We start from the raw sequence: 16,490 nt of genomic DNA, 5'->3' as shown, positions 1-16,490 counted from the left end.
TACTCCGTCTTGATTTAACGTGTAATTGAAAAACTCTTTCACTCTTGTTCTGTTTGGAAATTATGCCCTGTATTCACTCGGGAAGTCTGTTGTCGCATGCAGATAGATGCCTCACGTCAGCATTTTGCTGTTTGGTTTATTGGTGTCCATCCTGCCGCATTTGTTGCTTTTACTGTACTACATTATGGGCAGCATTTTGTGAAAATAAGTAGGATTTCATTTCAACCTTAATGTGCTTTGGGTGATTAATACAATAATATTGTAATTTCTTGCCTAAGGGCTCAACCTGAGTGATGGTGACATGCCAAGCCCTGAGGAACAGACTAGTGCATTTTTAGAAGAGGTGTGTGTAATGGGCCAACCCAGCCTTTGAAGTCAAAAGTATGGAAAAATCACTGCCGTTGTGTTGGCCAATACATATATAGATATCTGCTTTACTCGAGATGAGAAGAAATACAGAGAAGCAAGGTGAAATCTCTGAAAAGCACTTAGATATATTGTAAGACAAATATACCAATGTAATACATTAGCTGGAATTATGAATGTTTCCAGGATTGGGTCAATTAACTCAGAATTAACTCAAATTTTTCTTCTACTTCCTTTCACATCTGTCTGTTGAATTGATATCATTAAATTCTACTCAGCAAATTACGATTTTAATGTCTCTCGCCAATTCACATGACATATGCCTTGAAATTTGGGTGCTGGAGTGTCTAATATTCATTAAAATATGCACAAATACTCTTGTAGGTTTGTTCGCTTCCCTTAGACCTAATGCTAAGAGTAGCATTAAGTTCCCGCTTTGTGTTTTATCAGCACATGCTGGGAAAGAGGCTCTGATGTGATTCATCTGCTTGGATGATAATTAAATGGAAATTACATCGATGGAAGAGCGTCCACGTGCCAATTGCGCTGCCTTGCACTAATTTGCACACTGCCTTATTGACGCAATACGACCCTTTTCTGAATGGACAACTCACAGGAGATTCAGAATGGATCCTCACTAGCTTTTCTGCCAAAATTGTCATTAAAGATGCTAATGAGATGAGGGGAATTTGTGCGTGAGCCTGTCACGGAGCCTAGGCTGCGATTACCAATATGTGCTATATCAACATTTTGGTTTCATGCATCAGTTTCAAATATATATTCCATTTTTCCAGCCCTCTCTGTTTTCTGGCTGTAATAAGTCTCGTTGTTGGAAAACTCTGTTATTCCTGCAGGAACCCTGATAAGCACAGTGACAGCAGCGAGTGACTCTCTCCTCCGAGATGCCCTCTCGGTGCCTAGATGGAAAAGGTTCAGGACTGCAAAGTTCAATGAGTAACGCACAAACATGAAATGCCTGGTTCCTCTATCAACTCTTAGGTGCAAGATTTTATGGGCAAGGCAGGACGGTCGATAAGGTTCTGTTGATTCTCCGTTATTTTTTAGGCGGTTTGATTTCTGTTCCTGTTGACGTGTTGGCAGCAGGCTCTCTTCTCCAGCTGTGCTGGAATTATCGGGACAGACCAGGTGTTATCCTGACCAATCCATTTCCACCTTCTGACGTGTAACTTTTTTTTGCAATGTGTTTATTTTAGGTAAGTTTTGGGTGTTTCGCTTGTTTTTATAAAAGTCTATTTTTGTATTTCCATCCCCAATCAGAGGCAGCAGCTGTAGAAAAAGGTCTTGGTGCTGTTGAGATATGGAAATTGTATGACAGGCTTTTACCATACCTATTTGGCACCCACTGGGATGCAGAAGACTGTAAATGCGTCTCTGACACCTATGAATATTGATGGCTCGTTTTAGGAGGCAGCAGAGCTCTGCCCTTACGTCCGCGCGTTTGTTCTGAATGGGAACGACTTCTCACTCCCCTATTTAAATTTTGAATTTGTTGGGTAAAATTTGGAATTTGACATTTAAGCTTTTGTTGATTGCTTCTGATTAGCTGGTCTGAAATGAATGGAAAGAGAGATTGTCTTTGAACGCAGCAGAAGCCAAAAGTCGCGGATCTCCTTTTCCGGCTAGTGAATCTAGCTGGCTGTCTCCATCCAAGGCACACGACAGCAGAACAAGATTATTTGTTTGATATGGTGAGTTGATGTTGACAAGCACGAACACAGGAAAAACAACTTTCAAGCCCTTTTAATATACACATCTTACTTTATCTACTTTCCATAATGATTTTTCCAAGCTTTTTCTAGTCCATACTGGGATAAGTACTTCTTGTGTTTCAGGAGTAACTAGTTCTACCGTGACACCCATATTACTCATTTACATTTGTTAAATCTACGGCAACACTTATTTTATTACGTTTTGCTAGATTATTATGTTAACACATTATTTTATTATCATAGTTAACCCTGGTTTTGATTTGTAATCGAGTGCAAGATTACACTGTAATAATAGTATAACCATGCTAATAAAATAACGTTGCACGTGATTACAAAGCAAAAACAAGTCTATCACAAACCCCAGTGGTATAACTTAACTAAATATCATTTCTTTAGTTTCCTTTTCCACCTCGTGAGACCACTATAATTTTCTGGGTAATAGTATTCTTTCTATCAGTACGCCCACACTTCATTTATCCCTATTAAATTAAACTTCTACTTCATGTTAATGAAATTCACAATAGGCCTACAATTTCTGCAAAATTCAAAAATAAAGGAGTACAAGTATACCCAGGTGGTGGTCAGACGTGAAGTTTCACTTTGCCTCTGCTGTTGCCCACCTGGGACACGTTCCGCATGCCGAAACATCCTTATGGGATGTTTCCCATCGTTATGGGAAGCGGGGTCACTTCGTCCCACAGACCTCCTCCGGATACGCAGCTGCATCGTTGGTCGGCGAGGAATGTAAAGGCGGGCGGGATTGATGTTGCTGCCTGTTTGTTTTGGTTTTGGCCGAGGGATGTCGCCTGGATTCCAGCACGCGAGGGTGAAGGTACACTGGTTGACATCGTCTGAGGGGTCCCTAAATCCTTGGGTCTGTGAGGACAGCTGTGCTGAGTTGACTCTTACGTGTCCTCGTGCAGCAGCTTGATGACAACCTGGCATTTCATAGGCTGTAAATGCTGCAGTATGAAAGCACCATAACCTAAGATGAAATCTTACTCCAACTTCAAGACTTTTATAGTAGACTCTGTTAGTAGTGAGCAGTTTTCATTAGTAACAAGTTGTGTACAAAATACTACAATAATCCCAGTCCTTAAAATCGTATAATGTGGTTTTACAAGTTGGGCTGTCGCATTGAATAACAAATCGGTGGCCTGGAGTAAAGGGCTGATGTAAAATGGTGCTGCGTTGGGCTGCCTGGGGGTGCCTCGGCTCTGCCGGCCGTAGGATGAGGTGAGGGGACATGGGAGCCCCGTGTTCCTCAGAGGGACGGCGCAGCTTGGCCCGCGCGCGGCCTCCCCACAGCTGGTTCTCCCAGGATGCTGTGGGTGCTGGATGCTGGTGACAGGGTGACCTGCCCTGCTCACAGCAAGGGGCCCGGGGCCCGCGGTCCTCCCCGAGCGCCAGGCTGCCAGCCGGGTTCCCAGCCGGGTTCTCAGCCAGGCTGAATTACTCCAGTCCCGTGGGAGGCCAGGGGCCGAGTCTCTCGTCCGGGGCGCTGCCTGCACCTGGGCTGGGGACAGAACTCGCCTGCAGGCTCTGCAGACAAGAAAGGAAGAAATACTGCAACATGCCGGGGCGATGTCCAACGCTGCCTTCCCTCTGAGGCCTAATGGAGATACACCCCCAGGCTGTGATTCTGTCCACGCTTTCCCGCAGAGAGTTTCGATTAAACATGAGCGTTTAAAGCTCGCGCTTTCTTGCGGCGGTGGAAGTGGAGCAGATCACGCCAGGGCCTCTCCACTCACATGTCCATGTCCCGCAGGTGTCCAGGCTGTCGAGGAAAACCTCCTGTGCCACTGACGGAGAATCTGGCTTTCCGGCAGGCACCATGCTGTTTGGCTTGTCTGCCTAGAAAGCTTACAGACCTAGTCCTGCCGGGGAAAATTATTTTCCAGGCCTGTGAAAGGAGCCTCCAGGGTCCCTATGGCCTGGCAAAATGGAGAAACATCTCAGTATTCTGGGATAACAAGGGAAAGAAGTGGGGAAGGACGGCCGGGTATTTAAGGTTGACTGTGGAGTGAAGGGGACTCAGGAGTTTGAAACGTACTGGAAGATAACAGCTACTGAAATGTTATTTTTCAAGTATCATGCAAGATTTGAGAAGAGCTCAAGCAGTTAAGTAACTTAGTCGAGTTTAGCTGCGCTTGTTTGCTTCACCTCATTTTTACATCCTGTTCCTCAGTTAAAAGAAAGTCATCAGCAAAATTCCCAAAGTGTACGTCTAGGTCGTACCGCTGCGGGAATCCTGGTGGGTAACCGTACATTTCTGGGTGCAGTGCAGGGGCTGTTTGCAGACTGGCATGGTTCAGCAGGTTGTTCCTGTAGAGAATAGAATTGATTAGCAATACATGCATTTTCTAGATTGCTATTGGAATTATTTAATTAAATACTTGAACCTTGCTTACATACTGGATGAATTCTGTTCCACTGAATTCTGTTTCAGGGGATTCTTCGTTGCATTGCCTTTTAACTGGGGCAGGCTGCACGTGCACAGATTGCTGTGCTGAGATGCCACGTGGTGGCCGTGAAACTCCTAGAAAAGAGTGATGCTTGCTCCCGTGTTCACAGGTTTTCTTGGGATCATAGAATCATAGAATCTTCATGGTTGGAAAGGACCTTTGAGATCATTGAGTCCAACCATACACACACAAAAAAAAACCCCAACCCCTACAATCTCTGCCACTAGAGCATGCCCTGAAGTGCCAAATCGAGACGTTTCTTAAATACCTCCAGGGATGGTGACTCAACCACCTCCCTGGGCAGGCCGTTCCAGTGCCTGACCACTCGTTCAGTAAAGTCATTCTTCCTAATATCTAATCTAAACCTCCCCTGCCGCAGCTTCAGACCATTTCCTCTGGTCCTGTCATTGTTCACCTGGGAGAAGAGGCCAACACCCACCTCTCTCCCACCTCCTTTCAGGTAGTTGCAGAGGGCAATGAGGTCTCCCCTCAGTCTCCTCTTCTTCAAGCTAAACATGCCCAGCTCCCTCAGCCTCTCCTCATATGACCTGGTCTCCAGACCCCTCACCAGCTTGGTAGCTCTCCTCTGGACACGCTCCAGCACTTCAATGTCCTTCTTGTACAGAGGGACCCAGAACTGAACACAGGACTTGAGGTGAGGCCTCACCAGTGCCAAGTACAGAGGCACCATCATTTCCCTGCTCCTGCTGGCCACTCTATTCCTGATACAAGCCAGAATATGCAGGATCACTGCATATGTCATAGTGTTCATCAGCAAACCACTTCCTTGAGAAAACCACTGAAGGTGCTGTTCCATCACCTTTCAGCCTCCCCCAGGGAGAGTTTCCAATGTGACAAACCCCAGCCCGACACTTCTCCTGTAAGGCAGGGTGTACCTGATCTTGGTCAGAAGCAGCCTGGGCAGGGTGGCAGAAATGCTTTGCAAGCAGGAGGGTTGCATCTAAGGTATTCAGAGACAGGAGGACAGTAGGTGGCACTCAAGGATATGGAGCAGAATTTCTAGGCTTCTTAGCAACCCCCGAATAATTGCTTTTTACAGTGGCATCTGTGGAGCGCTCTCACGCTGGCATTCCTACTCGTACAATCACGAAGAATGAGAGATGCCCATCGGCTTGGAGGAAGCTAACCAGGGAATGCAATTTGCAAGTCCTTTGCTCTGAGAAATATCAGAAATGCAAATAAACATCTCTGAACGTGACCAAAATATGGCTTATTTCCTTGGCTTGAAGTGATTTCTTGCCATTGTCAGTCTCCGCTTGTGCTGGCTTTTAACCTTATCAGACAAGCAAACTGTGACTCACACAGGCAGGACATTCAGCCAGACAATTAACCCACTGTCCCTAATAGCTTTCCTGCTGTTGGGCAAGGTGCGCTGGACAGTAAGAAAGAAAGCTGACTCGCTGAACTCCTTTGATATCCCTAAATTCATCAAGGCGCTTGCGCATGGATTGCACCTTCCATTGGCCTAAGCCTCCTGCAAGCGTTGAGCTGCGCGGAACGAGGGCCAAAGTGGTGGTTGTGTCCTGGTCCCCTCCCGCAGCCTGCGAGCAAACGGGAGGCAAAAGCCCGGCCACTTTTCAAACTGCACGTCTTGCTTCGGCCTCACGTTGTATCCCAAGATGCAGTTATTTGCTCCCCCCCACATAGGGGGAAAAAAATACAGAGCAGGCATGCAAGGTATACCAGACTGACAAAACTCCTGAAAACATCTGCACATTCTGCCTGAAGTTAATGCTGGTGATTTGCAGAAGTTGGTTTAGAGTGAGTAGGTCAATTCTGATTAAATTGGCCATCTCCCTGGAACGTTTAGTAAAAGCATTGGCTAGTTAAAGATGACGGACCTGTGCTCTCTGAATATGGAACCCTTTACATCAAATGAAGGAAGTCCTTATTATGTCTCTTCCCGAAATCAGATGTTTTATCGGGATTCAGAGGCCAGTTTGTTCAGCTGCATTGCCAGGAGGGAGCCCGAGCCGAGAAGGAGGATTAATGCCAGGTAGGCTCCCAGGCAGCCGTCAGGATGGCACGGACGTCTGAATTGCCAGAGTTTTGCTGAAATCAAACTGAAGACCTAAAAAAATCCCCTCTGTATGGTTTTGTGTCCTCTCAGTAGCCCCAGAGCCGGTCCCGGGGTAGAGCCATAGTCTAAACTTTATTTGACAGGAAATACTCTGGGTTCGCGCAGGTGGCTGCTCTGTTCCAATGAAGGTAGCTGCTCAGCAGCCAGCTGTAATCTGAGTAGCGCCGCATCATTTGCAGTTCTGAATTTTAGTTTTCTCAAATGATCTGTATGTTTTGGCAGCTATTTCTTGTGATAATGGATCTTTTTCAATTTCATCAAAAACCGGGGAAAACCACCTGTTATTGTCACATGTTTGTGTACTTTGTGGTGAAACAGTTTTTTAGAAAATATTTATATTTTTACATTTAGAAGGTATTTATTTGGGGTCTGTGTTTGCTCGCGGGCTTATTTTCCAGTGCGCTGGTGGTTCAACTGTTGCTTTATTAGTTGCCTAAATAATGGGTTGAAGGCTGAAGGAAACCTGCATGAAGGAAATTAAAGGAGAGGCCACCGTCCTGCCCTTGTGCTGCCATACAGAACATCAGCAAAAAGGAAAATGTTTACTGGTGTGAATATTTTATTAGACTGTGGTTTCGTTTAGATAAAGTATTATGAAGAATTTCTATCTCAGAATTGTGTGGAGAGATCATCTCTCTGTTGGGGTTAAAATGCTACGAGGAACCCTTTGTACGAAGTTGGTGACACAATTCAATTAATGGTACGGTTGCCTCGTTAACTCTCTGTATCACTCCACATAAAAATTCCAGATATAGCTCCAGCTGCTTAAACTGCGAGCAAAGATCATGATTGAGCCTAGAAATTTTTCCTCTAACTTCACGTGTAGTTTTAGGCTCTGCCAGTAAGTTGAAAGATGAATGTAACATACGGATTCATGGAACGACAGACCACCCCGGAATAATTTGATACTTCTGTAAGAGAAGAGATGCAACCTTTGGGGTGGCAACAGTGTTCTCTGTGTTTTCTTCTTGGCAAACATCTCATTTTGTTAGCAGGGTTGTTTTAAGTATAGTGCGTGATAAAGCTGGCTCCTTGCATTTAAAATATTACTTTAATGATACTAAAGCAACCTTTCCCTAGATCAGATAATTACATCCATTCTGGCTTTAAATTTGCTTCTTTCTTACAAGTCCTGTCAAGGCTGCAAGTCATTGCCGTACTGGATAGAAAGCAAATCTACCACAGTTAGTCAAAATTCTCAAAACAGCAGCATAACGGGCGCAATTGTTTAATTTGCAATAAAATACAGTCACATCAATTCATCGCTGTAACTTGTGAGGCAAGAACCAAAAGACCTTTGGAGGTTCATCGGCTCTGCTGGGGTTTCCCTCGGTGGCGGAGGGTTTGCCAAGGAGACCCCGCTGCTCTGTGCCCATTGCCTGCTGCTCCTTGCCCTGGGGCTGCTTGTGCCACACCAGCAGCTCCACAGGGTGAAAAACGCATCGCTCAGAGGAAAACCAAAGCTGAGTGAATGGTGGCACAGCCCCGCTCGGATGCGATCGGTGGCTCAGGCTCAGGTAGAGCTTTCGTGTGGTGTTGCACTGTGGCAAAAGAGCATCTTCTAGGCGCAGAGGTTCGAGTCGTGCCAGCAGTGGTCTCACCAACGCCGCGTCTGGCCGCAGCGTCACCCTCCTTTTCTTACTTGGTGGCTCCTTCCACCTTCTTAGCCATCGTACCCCCCGAGAGCCCATCCTCTGCTGAGCATCTGTTGCTGAGCCTTTTGGACTTGCAGCATTCAAGAATACAGTCCTTCTCCTAAAAGGCATCTTCGTCCTTTGTGTGTAGGTTATGGCCCTGGGCTTGGCTGCGCTAGAGTATCTGCTATTGAAGGGGTCCAGATAGCTTTAGGATAGACTTTCTTTCCCTCTAGAAAAAATGCAGGCTAAAAACTTAAAGGTAAACTCAATTTCTCATGTAACCCAGTGCCCAGGAGTTCAAAATGTCAGAAAAACATTAAATTCCACTCCGCTGATGATAAAATCAGAAGCGTCGGCAGTGCTGCCCTGCAGACCAGCTGCTGCTCTAGGCTGGTGATCGCCGCAGGCTGCGGGGGATTAACCAAAACGTTCTGTACTTCTCGGGCACGACGGAGATTTTCAGCACTTTCAGTTGTGTGACTCTCAGGGTGATACGGATGTCTCCGAGTCATTTGTCTACGTAATTCTGAAGGAAATAAATTAGCAAAAAAAAAAAAAAGACATGCATAGCTTTACACTTACTGGTGTGGTATTTCAGGCTAAGAAATACTTTACTTCCTGGGTAAGAGAGAAAGAAGGAAATAATTTAAATTTTTTCCTTCCCTTGGGAATAATGCAATGCAGTAATGTTAAAACTGTATGTAATTGCTTTCTATTTTTGTAAAGCCTGTGGCAGCTATGAAACTTTAAAGTGAATCCTGGGAAGCCTGGTTAGTATAAAATGCTTCAGTTGCAATACGTTAATGGTGCAATGGGAGTAAAAAGACTTGTAGCAGTGGGCAAGGGTAGGCTTTTTTCCACAGCCCACAACAGTGGATTTCCCTGGAACGTGCGAAAGAATCTTCTAAAGCTGGAAAACCTGTCAGAAAGTGACCGCTTTAGGGTACATCTTCTGGGTTGTGGTTTCCCATCGCCTGCTGCCCTGAGTTAGAGCAAGGAAACCTGAGGGAGCGCTGGTACCCAGTGTTGCACTCTTCTCGTTTCGAAAGGCCGTACCCTCATTTCTCAGGGAATTAGGTGAGGCATCTCCTGGACTTCTGTCGTTGACCATTCCGAGGGTCAGAGCACTACGGGGAGCAGTGGACCAGCGTACGGCCTGGAACAGATCCAGAGGGTGGCCAAGAGGTGCTTCGAGCATGGGCTGTGTCGCCGCGTTAACTGCTGGGAAGTTGCGCTTTGCGCTGGGATTGAGAATCATTCAAACATAATGACTTCCTACCATTTGTAGTTCCATTCGTTCAAGGCCTACGAGCAGTTAAAGCGAAACATAGAAGGCAGTAAATATTAGAACCCCAAAAGGAGAAATATTGCATGTGTTTTAGTTTTTGGCCAAGCCAATAAATGATGTTGAAAGAGGCCATATTTGAACAGATAGGCATCTCTAGTAAGAACTGCATCTCTTAACTCTGTTTTTTCTATATATATGCATATGCATATATACATTATATAAACGTGTGCGTGTATGTGTATATATATATAAAATGTCATCATGAGCCTAAACCACAAAATACACCCTTATTCTTCCTGTGTGATTTTGAAGGGTGGTTTTTATACCCTTTTATTCCTCTCGATAGATACAAAGCACTGGCTAAACACAACGAATGTGTTCTGAAGCCTGTTCCAAATTCCTGTTCATGGTTGGAAAAGAAATGAGTGCCGCAGCTTACTGTGAGTTTGCCATGAAAAATTTCTGAGGCTACGGGGATGCATTTTGCATAACTCTGGGCTTTATTGTTGGGTAAGCAGGTATTTTGCCACTATTATTCCTGATTTGGCCTGAGTGTTACACTGCATATTCCCAGGAGGCATCCTGGGGCACATCGTGCTACAGAAGTAGTACATATGTACAAGCAATAGTCATTTTTTTTTTTTTAAATGTAAATATAGTGAGCCAGTCCATTTGTAGCGTAGGGCGCGTTTGTCTGTGTGTGTACAGACGACTCCTGGCTACCCCAGCTGAGCACAAAAAGCTGGGCAAAGCTCGTCAGATTTTGTTCGAGGCTTTGGGGAGAATCATGGGGTTTGTATCAGCCTCCATCTATTCTGCAGCCCCACAGTTTCTTTTCAGCCGCAGGTTCTAACACTTTTTTTCTTTTTCCAGCTCAGTCGTTCTCCTACAATCTGGAGTAATTCTGTTTTACCATTCGATACAATTAATTTTGCTTCCATTTGCTGTGTTTTGGGTTATTCAGTCACCTCCTGCTGCAGCGGCTGGTAATTTTTTGACTCTCATGCAGTGAACAGCGCAACGATCCTATATAGCAGTGTTATACAACACTTTCTATCCATAAAACCTCTGACAAAAGCGATTAAATTTCATTGTTGCCATCTTGCTTGATGGAAAGCACAAAAAATTTAAGGGAACTCTCATCCGCCAGCAAATTAGCTCCACACAGAGATGGTCTGCGACTTTGCCAAAATGCTTTTGAGTTTCTGTATTTTGCTGCCAATGGTTTGTGCCCATCTCAGCTGTTCGGTGACAGGCGGGAACTGTGATTTGCTTTTTCATCCCGGCGCAGGAGGTGAAATCCCACCTATGGACCGTGACTCTGGGTTCAATCTGAGTGTTTGACCCACGTTTCCCGTGAAGAATGACAGCATCTCGGGTTCCATGAGATGCTTTTCAGCGTTGGAGGCTGAAGCCATATACACAGGCATCCTGCAGAAGTTTCCTTCTAAGATTTCACACACAGCGTTTTTATCCTGATCAGAGCCAGAAGCTAACCCTGGTCTCAAAGTAATATCATTGCAATAAGCCTTCCAAATGCTTTTCTCTATGAACTTGTCCAGTATAAACTCCTAGCATCCACAAAACGTCTGGAGGCAAAAAAAAATCTGCAGTTTGATTACACGCCGGCTAAAGAAATATCGCCTTTTGTTCTGACCTGCTGCGTTCATCTCATTCCCTTCAGCACTCTCCTGTCTGGTCTAACAACCAGCACATTAAACGTATGACTGATTTTAAGGGCACAGATTAATTCGAGTTTCTTACAAAGAATTTGGGTTTTGCTTACCCAGGTGTTTTGTACCATTTCGTTCTTTCTGGAGCCAAATTTGGACTGAGATGCACGCTTTCCATTGGAAATGCAATCACTAAAGCTTAGAAGTGCTGGGGTCCAAGAATTCATTTCACTCCGTCATCTGCACTTCTAAATATATGGTAATTGCTATTGTTTGTGTATGAAATGAGAGAAAATAGAAGAAATTAGAGAAATGTTACCTTCTGCAGAGAGGGTATTTCTGAGGATAAGATTGTTTTAAAAGTATAACGTCATTAACAGAATTGGTTTTTTTAATCCTTCTTTGCATCTTGGCACAGTCACAGGGCACGTTTCTTGTGTTTTGTACATTTATTTGAAACAGAATTAGAATAAACTTCTTTTTGTACAGATTACTGGCTTTGTAGGCGGTGTAGGTGTTTTTCAAATGCACACAGCATGCTTACTTTAAAGTAATTGCATTTTGAGATAGGATATATATTATGCCCTTCCTTTCAAGCTATAGTCATGCATTACAAGCTGCCTTTCTCCAAATTTCCAGAGTGACATTTTATTATTGCAGATCATTTTCGGAAACTTCCTGAGAAAGTAAAACGTCTCTTCATATAACTGTCTTTTCAGCTAGAAGCATAACAGAGTGCTGTGGGACAGTAAAGACTAAAAGGATTAGCCGTTAGGAGGGCGCTCATATCACTCCTGTCTTTAAAGCCATCCTGACAGCTTGCCCGGCAGTAATTCTGGGCAGCGTGACTTTGATCTGATGGTGGCTGTGGTTCCTGCGGTGCCAGGGCTGACAGCAGGCGACACCTACTAACCTCACGCCGCGGGTATGAACATTTGCTGTCGCTTTTGCTTCTGCTAATCTTTTGGTCGCGGTGCCGTTGCCTCGTTCACATCAACAGCAGAAGTTGTTCCGGGGGGAATCAGTCATGGGAAGTGTTCGGGCAGCTCCAAGGAAGAGGTGAGAGAGGCTGTTCCTCATCGAATACTGCTGAAAAGGTGGTTGCTGTAGAAACCTCTTCCAGGTCTAGCTAATGTCAAGAATCAGACGGTACCCACTGCGGCGCCATAGATCAGACTCCCCCCACGCGCAGGGAGCCTGGCAGCCCTTTCTAGAGACACCGGAGGTTTCCTGGCCGTCTGCCTGACAGGGGAGCAGCCATCATCGCCATCGCCATCCCCGTCCCCGTCCCTCCATGCACAGTCAGCATCGCCCCCACGCATGTTCGCAGGGACCACTCTGTCCGGCAGGGCACGCTCCCCGCTGCTTTCCTCCGGGTCTTGCGCTCACAGCTCGCTTCAGCCTGTACCAGAAAGCTGCTCTAGCAACTCAGAGGGACAATTAGTGAGGGGCAAAGCGTGACCGAATGTGGTTTAGCTTGGGCTGGCGGCAGAAACCTGGGGCTGTACAGGGAGCACAGGTACCACTTGAAGGAGATCGGACTTGTTCTTCCCTGGAGCATTCGCTGAGACATCGTCGGAGAGCCAGCAGACCAGAGGGGTGCTTAGCTGCAGCTCTGAGCTCCGTTGGAGGTTGATGGCAACTAAGCTATTGCAAAACGAGAGCAGGAGGCGCAGAATTTGATCGTAGCTTCATAAAGGCATGAGTCATAATTTAACCAAGTTCAATTCGTTTGTAGAGCAGAGGTGCCTTTTAAAGTAAAGATGCTTCAGCCACAAAATGCTTTACTTATTCCTTTTGATAAGGACCTCTTCAATGCTTGCCGCTTTGGATTTCAGTCCACTTACAGTCCATCTAGTAGGGGGTGCAAACGTGCTGAAATAAATGGTTTATCTCCCCGGAGCTGAGGTTGTGTAGTGTGGGTTTTGTGAGTTACCTCGCGCTTCTTCCATGGGTTTCCCACTGGTAAAATGAGCTCATGTGGCCATGTCCTTCTGCCCTGCTCTTTGTGGAGTTTTCCTGGGCTTCACGGGGACAATTTGTAATAATTTGCTCTGGTTTAGTTCATCTCGGGTTTCCGGGTGTAAGGTATCCTGGGTGTCTCTTGGCTGGGTAATTCCTTTCAAAATATGCTCGCTGAGACTAACGTTTCTCCCTTTCCGTTTGAGATCAGTAGGATGGAGCTGCGTTGTTCTTAATGTAACGTTGATGCTGGAGAGTGATGTTTCTGATCCTTGGGGTAAACTTTGAGAGATTGCTTTAGATATCCGTGTTCTGAATGAAGACACAAGAATATCTCATTATTCAACTATTATGAAGTCTCCCATGTTTTCAGTGGCTATAGATACTGTTGATTTGTTTTGATAAGTGTGTTAGAAGCCCAGAGCTTGGCAGGACACGTTATTGATTCACACAATCCATTCAGGGCATTAGCATGGGAGTGTCGTTCACAAATCAATTTCTCCGATCTTTAATTTAAATACCAGCGCCCCTTGAGGATCTTTCTGGGTCACTTTTATTCTCAAGCTGTACTTCAGCGCCGAGTAAGCTGATTAATAAATGCAGGCCCCCAAATTAGCTGCATGCCAGCTGCTGCCAGATGTAGCTATCTAGTCCGTTCAGTTTGCTGGCATACTTGTTTCTGTGAAGAGTAATCCTCGGCTCTGCCTACCTTCAAAACAGTTTTCAAATTTCGGCCCCTCAATGCCAGCTGCGCTGTAAGGAGACAAGTATTCCTCTGTTATTAAGGCACACCGCCTGGGAAGAGTATTTAAGGTGAAGTAGTGTCATTTAGCTAGTTATTAGGCTGTGTAGAAAAAACTGTCTGCTGCCTTTCTCCTCAGCAGACAGAAACTGAGAAGTACATATCGAGAGAGCTTTAGAAAGGATCGGAGTGAAGTTAATGCCACATAGCGCTGTGCAATCCATCACAAGAATGTGGTGAGGCAATTAGAGGTGAATGTCATATGCGATTGGGTGAGGATATGGGGGAAAGCTTAAGAGCAAGGAACAGAGCTAGAACGGTCACTTGGAGGCACTGCCCAATTAATGTTCCTTTGCCTTCAGCTGCTGGTCATGGAAAACAGATGTGTGGGAACTGGCTACGGGTTTATGGAGTGTCTGGAGAGGTTTCTTTGTCCACCCCTCATGCACGTGCCCCTTAGTGGTATCGTAGAATTAAAATATCCTAACGGTTAGTCAGAAATGATGGCCTAGCTTCCCAGATTATTTCCTTTTCTTTTTTCCTTTCATTTCTTTTCTCTCTATGTTTCAGATTATGCTTGGCCTTTGCCTAAACAGTTGTGCCCTATATGGATTTCCCTAGATGTGCTCTTTTCAACTGCATCTATTATGCATCTCTGTGCCATCTCTCTTGATCGGTATGTAGCAATACGCAATCCCATTGAGCACAGCCGCTTCAATTCCCGCACCAAGGCTATTATGAAAATTGCTGCAGTTTGGACCATATCCATAGGTAAGCAATGCGGCTCACGATCTTAACTGTGTCTTAATGAATAATAGTGTTACTCCAATTTTCATTTAGGATTTTCTAAGAGGATACTCAAATTAATTTCCCTGGCCTGCATGCCTGAGTATAATAAATGATTACTGGGAAACAGAAGTCTTTCGTTGCGGTTGGTCAGCGACCAAAATAAGCCGTCATTTTTCGGAATACCACCGCTTCCGATGCTGAAGCATTGCTGCTGCGTACGTATCGATGGTAACACAGACAAATGGTACTATAAAACTGCCGTGTTAAACAAAGCAGAAAACAGCATTAGCAAAGGCTGCGGGAGCAAAACCCAGGCAGTAGAGCTGACGTGTCGACGCTGCAGTTGCTGCAGTTAAACTCCCTCCAATTCCGGTAGCGGGTGAAGAGAAGCCGCGCAGAGCTGAAGGCAGGCTAACAGCCGGGTGTTTATTGTTCCTGCGCAGCGTTACGGCCGGTGTCGTGTATCTGCCACACTTGGGCTGCTGCTGGTCCTGAGCGACCGAGTTTGGAGTCACAGTAAACGAGGAGCAGGCACAACAGCAGACACTTCGGTATCACTGTGATAAAAAGCAGTAAATAAAGCAGCAGTAAAATAAGGAAGAAAAGGAAAAAGCATAGCAAGATGACTCTGTAATACCAGGAATTATGTGAAGGAAAATATTTTGGGGGGAATTCTTTCAATGTGCTTTATAAAAGGGACGTTTGGGCCAGGGTCAGAAGAATTGCGTGGCCACTTCCTTTGCCGTATTGACTTTTTTGCTGGGATAAAATACAGTCTTAAAAGATTTCATGTTTAATTTTTCTTTTATAAAGCGGTTGTCACTTTCAGCGCTGTACTGCAAGGAAAAGCATCTTTCAGGTGCTTGAACTTCGTTCGGTTTTTGCCTGCTTGAAAAGTGGAATATGATTCCAGATGTCCGGGTGCTGCAGGGGCCACTTTTAAAGAAGCTTGCGATGGAAAAAGCCTATGTAAAAAAGCAAAAAAAAAATAAAAATAAGGGAAATGTACTTTCTCTCCTCATGAATATAACAAGAATATCTGTTAAAAACAAATTTTCATGTCCGACGAGCCTGCTACAGTTCCTCTAGGTAGTACAATCCACAGTGAAATTGGATTGGGTTTAATCAATTCATTTAAAGGTGGGGTGGGTTTTAATTATTATTTTAAACTGTGCTGCCTATTTGGTATAGGAGGGAAAGCTGTTGAATTCAGTGCATAAGCAGCCGCGTGCAGGACGCTTGGGCTCCATGCGCAGGGTGGTTGTGGGGCGGCACAGAACCTGCGCCTGTGCTGCGACGCGGGGCAGTGGGAGCAGCCGGGTGAAGCTGCTCCCAGCACTGAGCCGCGCATCGCAAAACCTGGGCTGTAAGACTGTCTGGAGCTAACTTGAAGATTTTTGCCTGTGCTGCCTTACACGTTGCAGACATTTACTGTGTCCAGTTCTGGGCTCCCTGGTTCCAGAAGGACAGGGGACTGCTGGAGAGGGGACAGCAAAGGGCTACCAAGATGCTGAGGGGACTGGAACACCTCTCTCACGGAGAAAGGCTGAGGGATTTGGGTCTCTTCAGTCTGGAAAAAAGACGACTGAGGGGGGATCTTATCAACGCTTATAAATACTGAAAGGGTGGGTGTCAGGAGGATGGGGCCAGGCTCTTTTCAGTGGTGCCCAGTGACAGGACAAGGGGTAACGTGCACAAACTTGACCATGGGAAGTTCCACCTCAACATGAGGAGGAC

At 45.5% G+C, this 16,490-nt stretch overlaps 1 protein-coding gene across 2 annotated transcripts in view; it reads left to right on the top strand.

Moving 5' to 3' along the window:
• Window positions 1–16,490, top strand: part of HTR2C (5-hydroxytryptamine receptor 2C) — a 103,400-nt gene that overhangs the window by 70,493 nt on the left and 16,417 nt on the right. The window contains exon 4 of one of the 2 annotated variants that reach the window (XM_054215352.1): window positions 14,535–14,735. The exons of the other annotated variant lie outside the window; for it this stretch is intronic. Coding sequence (XP_054071327.1) covers window positions 14,535–14,735 — 201 coding nt within the window. The remainder of the gene's footprint in view (window positions 1–14,534; window positions 14,736–16,490) is intronic. 2 annotated transcript variants of the gene reach the window in all.

Source organism: Rissa tridactyla, chromosome 9 (assembly GCF_028500815.1).
Source record: "Rissa tridactyla isolate bRisTri1 chromosome 9, bRisTri1.patW.cur.20221130, whole genome shotgun sequence".
Lineage (NCBI taxonomy): Eukaryota > Metazoa > Chordata > Aves > Charadriiformes > Laridae > Rissa > Rissa tridactyla.
The sequence above is the reverse complement of the archived record's forward strand: the minus strand, read 5'-3'. Positions and strand labels throughout refer to the sequence as shown.